Consider the following 10,391-nt stretch of genomic DNA (forward strand, 5'->3'; position numbering starts at 1 on the left):
ATCCATGTATATCTTGTGTAAATGCCTATATATATGAGATACGTGAAAGACCATAATGTGTGGCAAATCATTCTCCTCTTCTAATTCTATCATTTACGAACAAGGAGAGATAAGCATATTTTATGAATGATAGAAGGAGTGCTCCCCGAGCACATACTCGCTTGGAAGGATAGAGCGCCGCAAGACAAGATGGCATATTGAATTTTTTTTGGCACAAAGACTATTCTATCTGGATCTAAATATTACGTTTTCAAGGTATTTTTTGATATTTTGCGATATGGCATTGATGTGGCTTCCGACTCAGCTGTCAATGAGCTTGACAAGAGAGCCTAGTTGTTTGACGCGGAATTATTATTCCTTCTCCATTGTTTCAACATCAATCAGTTGGGTAAAAATGTGACAGATTTACAAATCTGCTCTGATATTATAGCATCAGTCATAATGGGTGTCCTCTGTAGCTTCGTGCTCTACTAAAAACAGACCTACATTCCCGGGCACATGCTCTGCTAGTCTATCAAGACCCGTGAATCTGATGTGTGGAGAGCTGATGGTAAGTGACCTAAAAAGATTGGTTCTTGCAGAGAGAAGACAATTGCAAACCCTTGGTTCTGTATGTCGTCAGTGTTATACAATGTAGTTGAGGTTCTTGTAGCTCATCCTCTTTTCGAAATGGTTAGCTTCCGTCTGGCTCAAAAAATCCAATAGATGGAAAGAAAGCGAGTCATGTCCATCATTATTCATTGAGGGGTGATCCTCAAATCGATTCCTAAGCTCATGCCGTTGTAAGCGAGCGGCGCGTACATCCACATCTCATCAGAACTCAGCACCTGATGCACATGAAAAAACGTATCTGGTAAGACATCACAGTCGCAGAGCTCCTAGGAGAGAGAGATAGAAATGCAATAACATGGACTTTGTGCTTAATTACCTTGATCTGCAGCTGCAAAAACTTGACGTAGAGGACTGCCTCCTCAAGCATAGTGCTAAGATCCACCTGCGAGAGTACTTCATAACAGTCAGAAAACACTAGAGAAGTAGGAACTTTTGGTAACTAGCACAATCCCCAGTTCAACAAAATGGACACAGAGAAATTTACTTTGGTTCCGTTGGGTACCAGCTTCTGCAAAGCCCGGAGCTTGTCGTTGATATTTTCCCTTCTTCTCTGTATTTCATCATAGGACAAAACTCTGAACCAATCCTTGTACGCACCCTACTGAAAACAATCAGAACGGTTGCACATTGTGCTCACCTTTGCGTAGAGGCTCTGTTGATTGGTCGCCAACCGGCGACCGGCCCGAGCCTTCGGTTTGGCGCCGCCGGCGACATGATCCTCCGCGCCGCGGTTCCTCAGGGAGCAGTTGGACTCGTTGTCCGAGCAGTAGCTGCTGCTACACGTCTTGGGTACAACCTTCTTGCCCTGCACGATGACGCCAAATTCGAGAATCAGCCTCGCCAGTGGCCACATTATGGCAAACAAACTTTGTAGCTAGATATCATGCAACGTTTATCGAAAAGAAGCTATCATGCAACGTTTGAGACCTTGTGATCTGCAGCACGAAGCTTCTTCTTGTGCCGTCCATGATCATCTTGGCCGGCCTGCAAAACCTTCCGCTTCGGTGTTGCGGCACCGCGGGCATTGCCATCGTTGAGGTAGCCGGGGACCATGGAGGCGCCTTTGGTGATCCTCTCCTCCTCTTCCTCCCCGGAGAGGTTGAGGTCGATGGAGCTGGAGGCGCTGCCGCAGTAGGAGAGCGCCAACGACACGTCGGGGTAGTCGTAGCCGTCGAAGCACGGGTACGGCGCCGTCAGGAACTGCGCCACGATCTCCGACTCCTCGTCCGGCGCGTGGTACGGCGCCCACTGCGCCGCCTCCTGCGACTTGATGATAGCCCCTTGCAGTAGGTCGGCACGCGACATTGTGCAATGAGTCCTGTGTCTGTGACTGGGAGTCGCAATGCGTCACGGAGAGAAGGAAACTAGCTGCAATAGATCTTGGTATTGGCAGGGAGCATGCAAGCAAGTGGCTGATAATGTGTACGTACTTGTATATATGGCCGTTGAGAACTTGAGATGAGCTTGAAATGGTTTCTTGCACAGCTCAGGTTGCTAGGTGCAACCTGGGGAGTGGCTGTATGGTTAGAAAAATGTCGCAAGTGTCAGAAAATTCCGGCGAATGCTAGAATTGGTATAGTACATCCATCCCAGAGAGGAAATTGGACATGATGGGGAATATATATCCTTCTGAAAAATGATACGCGGAATGACTCCGATTGAGGTATCGACGTATGGTTAACAGGTTAAGCAAGTGCAGGCGTGCGCCCATGAGACTGAATGTCAGTTCGTGCCGCGATCTGGCCGGCAAAAACCCGAAGAACAAGGGTTCACACACAGATAGGCAGGCACATGGCGATAGATCTGGAGCACCATTTACACGAGCCGTAAGGTTTTCTTCCCCTTTCCTCCAAGAGAAAAGAAGTGCAGGATTGATCGCAACGAAATCTTCAAAACGAGTTTGTGTTGCAGCTGTACCGGATTAACAATGTGTTGACGAATGATATCGCTGCTAGTAAACTACATTTATGCAAGACTGGAGTGCTTAATATGAATTACAGCTTTTGATCGTTGCAAATTCCCTAATTGCTGAGATGCACAGTTCTTCGACTTTTTTTGTAGCAACAAGCAGGCGCATTATTCGAAAAAAAAAAACAAGCAGGCGCGTTAGGAGGTTGTTTTGTTTTGTTCCTTTTCCCATTTAGCAAGGGGACCTTCATCTTTGTTAACGCTAGCATAGCTAGCTGTGGCCTGTGGGCGTTGCAAGCACGACGCCCACATGCTGACAGTCTTGCAAGCTGCAACGATGGACAGTTGGAGCCTTCATAATCAACAGCTAGCTATGAATCATAGCTATCACAGTATAGTAGGATTTGTTTTTCTTCCCAAATTGTCATTGTCATTGGCTGCAGCAGTGCAGCCACAGTATTACTAACATAGTAACATGAGCAACTCTAGCAGGCCTAACATAAACGCGTACCGCGAAAGCAGTTTGCTGTAAACCGCAGACCACTTTTGCACTATGGCTCACATCCTACCGGAACATATCCCGCATAACTTATACTGTAAACTGAATATTCGTGATTTTGAGTAACAGTAACCGATGCATTTAGACAATAGTTTCATTTTCAATTTACTCAACGTTAACAATAGTTTTCAATACTCAGCATTAGACAAAACTCCTCAAATTCTAAACATCTCAATATTAAATTTACAATAGTTCTGGATCCAAAAGCATGTTCTCTGATAGAACAAGTAGCAATCAAACTTCCAAATAAGTAGGAATCAAATGTCCCAGGAATCAAGCAGCACTTGCGTCACCACCACCGCTAGTCGAAGCACCACCTCCCATCACATCGAGCCAAGACATTCTTGGTCGCAAAATCCCCTTACAATCTCCCACCACTCTCTTGTCTTGTCTCTCATTCAACTCGGATCAATCAGCATGACCTGGTTCTCCTCGGCAATTATATTGCTTCATCTTGTTCTTCTCGAGAGTGTTCACTTCTCAAAGTCCATCTTGCGCTTCTCCCACTGCAACAAAAATAATGTTTTACTACACATGTTTTTGTGGTAGAAGAGCCTTTTTTTCATCGCCTGAAGATACTATTAAGACGAAAAGCAAAATATGGTTGAAACAACGTGATAGATTGGTCTACATCGATCCACAACCATCTGTGGTAGATCTGCTAGCATCACCACGGAAATGACCACCATGGTAGATGTGATCCACGAGACCACTGTTGATGCCATAACAAAGTCGTAAGACCAAATGCCGTTAAGGGAGACGTTAGGCCGTTAGCCATGTGTCAGCAAACCCCAATGATCCACATGATCGAACCTTATTGGATCACGTGTATAAACCCTAGATGTCCACATGTGTCCATCTTATTTGACCCTTTGTCAATGTTGCATGGTTCCATGCGAGGACATGGTAATGGCCTATGTGTCAGGTTGGCAACATATTATTGGTATAAGGGGTAGTATGTCAGAAGCCCATGTGTTCACTTTTAAGTTTTAACTTGACCATGTGTGGTAATGCAATTGACAACGTGCCAATATGTTACTAGTACATTTGTTGAGATATTATTGGTCCATGTGTTGCAACCTTAATAATCGTTTGTTGATGGGCCAAGTAGATTGTTTGGCCCGTTATTTGGTTCCAATAACTATGGGCCGTGAGCTTGCTGGTATAACCACTATATGTGTCGACAAAACTACCATCGATAAATGGAACGATAAAGTTTCCGTGCTGCTAGGCAGAGCCAATATTTAGCACGACTACAATCTAGGACTCATACGCCATTAGGTAACATACATACTTCACTACTATAGTTCGGTCTATATATACATACCACACTCTCTAACCCTAGCTGCCGAGCGTAGTCCCTCGTAATCAGTCCCACTCCCTCAAACCGTAGCCGCCAATCCCACTTCTTCTTGATCTATCGGTAGGTAGCGCACCGGATATTCCATCCACATGCGTCCCATCCCACCGGCTGAGGACATTGCCTTCTCCTCCGCATGCTCCGTTTGCACCATCCCGTCGGTGGAGGATGTCACCTCCTCCTCCACAGGCCCCGTCGCCTGCCACATAGGCCCCTTTGATGGCGTGTATTTCACACGTTCGTTGGGCAACCCCAAGAGGAAGGTATGATGCGCACAGCAGCAAGTTTTCCCTCAGAAAGAAACCAAGGTTTATCGAACCAGGAGGAGCCAAGAAGCACGTTGAAGGTTGATGGCGGCGGGATGTAGTGCGGCGCAACACCAGAGATTCCGGCGCCAACGTGGAACCTGCACAACACAACCAAAGTACTTTGCCCCAACGAAACAGTGAGGTTGTCAATCTCACCGGCTTGCTGTAACAAAGGATTAACCGTATTGTGTGGAAGATGATTGTTTGCAGAAAACAGTAGAACAGTATTGCAGTAGATTGTATTTCAGTAAAGAGAATTGGACCGGGGTCCACAGTTCACTAGAGGTGTCTCTCCCATAAGACGAACAGCATGTTGGGTGAACAAATTACAGTTGGGCAATTGACAAATAAAGAGAGCATGACCATGCACATACATATCATGATGAGTATAGTGAGATTTAATTGGGCATTACGACAAAGTACATAGACCGTCATCCAACTGCATCTATGCCTAAAAAGTCCACCTTCAGGTTATCATCCGAACCCCCTCCAGTATTAAGTTGCTAACAACAGACAATTGCATTAAGTATTGCGCGTAATGTAACTAGTGACTACATCCTTGAACATAGCACTAATGTTTTATCCCTAGTGGCAACAGCACATCCATAACCTTAGTGGTTCTTGTCACTCCTCCAGATTCACAGAGGCATGAACCCACTATCGAGCATAAATACTCCCTCTTGGAGTTACTAGCATCAACTTGGCCAGAGCATCTACTAATAACGGAGAGCATGCAAGATCATAAACAACACATAAGCATAGCTTTGATAATCAACATAACAAGTATTCTCTATTCATCGGATCCCAACAAACGCAACATATAGAATTACAGATAGATGATCTTGATCATGTTAGGCAGCTCACAAGATCCGACAATGATAGCACAATGGGGAGAAGACAACCATCTAACTACTGCTATGGACCCATAGTCCAGGGGTAGACTACTCACACATCACACCGGAGGCGACCATGGCGGCGTAGAGTCCTCCGGGAGATGATTCCCCTCTCCGGCAGGGTGCCGGAGGCGATCTCTTGGATCCCCTGAGATGGGATCGGCGGCGGCGGCGTCTCTGGAAGGTTTTCCGTATCGTGGTTCTCGGTACTGGGGTTTTCGTCACGGAGACTTTTTATAGGCGAAAGGGCAGGTCAAGAGGCGGCACGGGGGCCCCACACCACAGGGCCGCGCGGCCAAGGGGGGGCCGCGCCGCCCTATAGTGTGGCCCCTCCGTGGCCCCTCTTCGTCTCTCCTTCGGACTTCTGGAAGCTTCGTGAGAAAATAGGCCCCTGGGCTTTGATTTCGTCCAATTCCGAGAATATTTCCTTACTAGGATTTCTGAAACCAAAAACAGCAGAAAAAGAATCGGCACTTCGGCATCTTGTTAATAGGTTAGTTCCAGAAAATGCACGAATATGACATAAAGTGTGCATAAAACATGTAGATAACATCAATAATGTGGCATGGAACATAAGAAATTATCGATACGTCGGAGACGTATCAGCATCCCCAAGCTTAGTTCTGCTCGTCCCGAGCAGGTAAAACGATAACACAGATAATTTCTGGAGTGACATGCCATCATAATCTTGATCATACTATTTGTAAAGCATATGTAGTGAATGCAGCGATCAAAACAATGTATATGACATGAGTAAACAAGTGAATCATATAGCAAAGACTTTTCATGAATAGCACTTCAAGACAAGCATCAATAAGTCTTGCATAAGAGTTAACTCATAAAGCAATAATTCAAAGTAAAGGTATTGAAGCAACACAAAAGAAGATTAAGTTTCAGCGGTTGCTTTCAACTTGTAACATGTATATCTCATGGATATTGTCAACATAGAGTAATATAATAAGTGCAATAAGCAAGTATGTAGGAATCAATGCATAGTTCACACAAGTGTTTGCTTCTTGAGGTGGAGAGAAATAGGTGAACTGACTCAACATTGAAAGTAAAAGAATGGTCCTCCATAGAGGAAAAGCATCGATTGCTATATTTGTGCTAGAGCTTTGATTTTGAAAACATGAAACAATTTTGTCAACGGTAGTAATAAAGCATATGTATCATGTAAATTATATCTTACAAGTTGCAAGCCTCATGCATAGTGTACTAATAGTGCCCGCACCTTGTCCTAATTAGCTTGGACTACCGGATCATCACAATGCATTGTTTTTACCAAGTGTCACAAAGGGGTACCTCTATGCCGCCTGTACAAAGTTCTAAGGAGAAAGCTCGCATTGGATTTCTCGCTATTGATTATTCTTCAACTTAGACATCCATACCGGGACAACATAGACAACAGATAATGGACTCCTCTTTTATGCATAAGCATATAACAACAATTAATAATTTTCTCATTTGAGATTTGAGGATTATTGTCCAAAACTGAAACTTCCACCATGGAGCATGGCTTTAGTTAGCGGCCCAATGTTCTTCTCTAACATATGCATGCTTAACCATAAGGTGGTAGATCTCTCTTACTTCAGACAAGACGGACATGCATAGCAACTCACATGAAATTCAACAATGAATAGTTGATGGCGTCCCCAGTGAACATGGTTATCGCGCAACAAGCAACTTAATAAGAGATAAAGTGTATAATTACATATTCAATACCACAATAGTTTTTAAGCTATTTGTCCCATGAGCTATATATTGCAAAGGTGAATGATGGAATTTTAAAGGTAGCACTCAAGCAATTTACTTTGGAATGGCGAAAAATACCATGTAGTATAGGTAGGTATGGTGGACACAAATGGCATAGTGGTTGTCTCAAGTATTTTGGATGCATGAGAAGTATTCCCTCTCGATACAAGGTTTAGGCTAGCAAGGCTTATTTGAAACAAACACAAGGATGAACCGGTGCAGCAAAACTCACATAAAAGACATATTGAAAACATTATAAGACTCTACACCGTCTTCCTTGTTGTTCAAACTCAATACTATAAATTATCTAGACCTTAGAGAAACCAAATATGCAAACCAAATTTTAGCATGCTCTATGTATTTCTTCATTAATGGGTGCAAAGCATATGATGCAAGAGCTTAAACATGAGCACAACAATTGCCAAGTATCACATTACCCAAGACATTTATAGCAATTACTACATGTATCATTTTCCAATTCCAACCATATAACAATTTAACGAAGGAGAAACTTCGCCATGAATACTATGAGTAGAAACCAAGGACATACTTGTCCATATGCTACAGCGGAGCGTGTCTCTCTCCCATAAAGTGAATGCTAGGATCCATTTTATTCAAACAAAACAAAAAACAAACCGACGCTCCAAGAAAAAGCACATAAGATGTGATGGAATAAAAATATAGTTTCAGGGGAGGAACCTGATAATGTTGTCGATGAAGAAGGGGATGCCTTGGGCATCCCCAAGCTTAGACGCTTGAGTCTTCTTGATATATGCAGGGGTGAACCACCGGGTGCATCCCCAAGCTTAGAGCTTTCACTCTCCTTGATCATGTTGCATCATACTCCTCTCTTGATCCTTGAAAACTTCCTCCACACCAAACTCGAAACAACTCATTAGAGGGTTAGTGCACATTATAAATTGACATATTCAGAGGTGACACAATCATTCTTAACACTTCTGGACATTGCATAATGCTACTGGACATTAGTGGATCAAAGAAATTCATCCAACTTAGCGAAAGAGGCAATGCGAAATAAAAGGCAGAATCTGTCAAAACAGAACAGTTCGTATTGACGAATTTTAAAATGGCACCAGACTTGCTCAAATGAAAATGCTCAAATTGAATGAAAGTTGCGTACATATCTGAGGATCATGCACGTAAATTGGCTTAATTTTCTGAGTTACCTACAGGGAGGTGGACCCAGATTCGTGACAGCAAAGAAATCTGGAACTGTGCAGTAATCCAAATCTAGTACTTACTTTTCTATCAACGGCTTAACTTGGCACAACAAAACACAAAACTAAGATAAGGAGAGGTTGCTACAGTAGTAAACAACTTCCAAGACACAAAATAAAAACAAAGTACTGTAGGTAAAAACATGGGTTGTCTCCCATAAGCGCTTTTCTTTAACGCCTTTCAGCTAGGCGCAGAAAGTGTGTATCAAGTATTATCGAGAGATGAAGTGTCAACATCATAATTTGTTCTCATAATAGAATCAAAAGGTACCTTCATTCTCTTTCTAGGGAAGTGTTCCATACCTTTCTTGAGAGGAAATTGATATTTTATATTACCTTCCTTCATATCAATGATAGCACCAACAGTTCGAAGAAAAGGTCTTCCCAATATAATGGGGCAAGATGCATTGTATTCAATATCCAAGACAACAAAATCAACGGGAACCAGGTTATTGTTAATGGTAATGCGAACATTATCAACTTTACCCAAAGGTTTCTTTGTAGAATGATCAGCAAGATTAACATCCAAATAACAATTTTTTAGCGGTGGCAAGTCAAGCATATTATAAATTTTCTTAGGCATAACAGAGATACTTGCACCAAGATCACATAAAGCATTACAATCAAAATCTTTAATCTTCATCTTAATGATGGGCTCCCAACCATCCTCTAACTTTTTAGGAATAGAGGCTTCACGCTCTAGTTTCTCTTCTCTAGCTTTTATGAGAGCATTTGTAATATGATGCGTGAAAGCCAAATTTATAGCACTAGCATTAGGACTTTTAGCAAGTTTTTGCAAGAACTTTATAACTTCAGAGATGTGGCAATCATCAAAATTCAAACCATTATAATCTAAAGCAATGGGATCATCATCCCCAATGTTGGAAAAAATTTCAGCGGCTTTATCACAGGCAGTTTCAGCAGTTTTAGCAGTTTCAGGCAGTTTTTCGCGCTTTGCATTCGAGGTGGAAACATTGCTAACACCAATTCTTTTATTAGTATGAGTAGGAGGTGCAGCAACATGTGTAGCATTAGCATTACTAGTGGTGGTAATAGTCCAAACTTTAGCTATATTCTTCTCTTTAGCTAGTTTTTCATTTTCTTCTCTATCCCACCTAGCACGCAGTTCAGCCATTAATCTTATATTCTCATTAATTCTAACTTGAATGGCATTTGCTGTAGTAGTAATTTTATTATGATGATTCTCATTAGTCATAACTTTCGATTTCAAAAGATCAACATCAGCAGCAAGACTATCGACTTTAGAAGCAAGTATATCAATTTTCCCAAGCTTTTCTTCAACAGATTTGTTAAAAGCAGTTTGTGTACTAATAAATTCCTTAAGCATGGCTTCAAGTCCAGGGGGTGAACTCCTATTATTGTTGTAAGAATTCCCATAAGAATTACCATAGCCGTTGCCATTATTATAAGGATATGGCCTATAGTTGTTACTAGAATTGTTCCGGTAAGCATTGTTGTTGAAATTATTATTTTTAATGAAGTTTACATCAACATGTTCTTCTTGTGCAACCAATGAAGCTAATGGAACATTATTAGGATCAATATTAGTCCTATCATTCACAAGCATAGACATAATAGCATCGATCTTATCACTCAAGGAAGAGGTTTCTTCGACAGAATTTACCTTCTTACCTTGTGGAGCTCTTTCCGTGTGCCATTCAGAGTAGTTGATCATCATATTATCAAGAAGCTTTGTTGCTTCACCAAGAGTGATGGACATAAAGGTACCTCCAGCAGCTG

General features: G+C 42.4%; 1 protein-coding gene across 1 annotated transcript; it reads right to left on the reverse strand.

Moving 5' to 3' along the window:
* Positions 1 to 454: 454 nt before the first annotated feature.
* Positions 455 to 1,917, reverse strand: LOC127346827 (uncharacterized). Its single transcript, XM_051373084.2, has 5 exons — positions 1,540 to 1,917; positions 1,250 to 1,486; positions 1,097 to 1,162; positions 929 to 994; positions 455 to 827 (listed from the first exon to the last, which is right to left on the reverse strand). Exons 1-5 carry the CDS (start codon positions 1,915 to 1,917, stop codon positions 738 to 740), a joined length of 837 nt encoding a protein of 278 aa, XP_051229044.1. The 3' UTR covers positions 455 to 737.
* Positions 1,918 to 10,391: the final 8,474 nt, after the last annotated feature.

Source organism: Lolium perenne, chromosome 4, assembly GCF_019359855.2.
Source record: "Lolium perenne isolate Kyuss_39 chromosome 4, Kyuss_2.0, whole genome shotgun sequence".
In the NCBI taxonomy this organism is placed as follows: domain Eukaryota; kingdom Viridiplantae; phylum Streptophyta; class Magnoliopsida; order Poales; family Poaceae; genus Lolium; species Lolium perenne.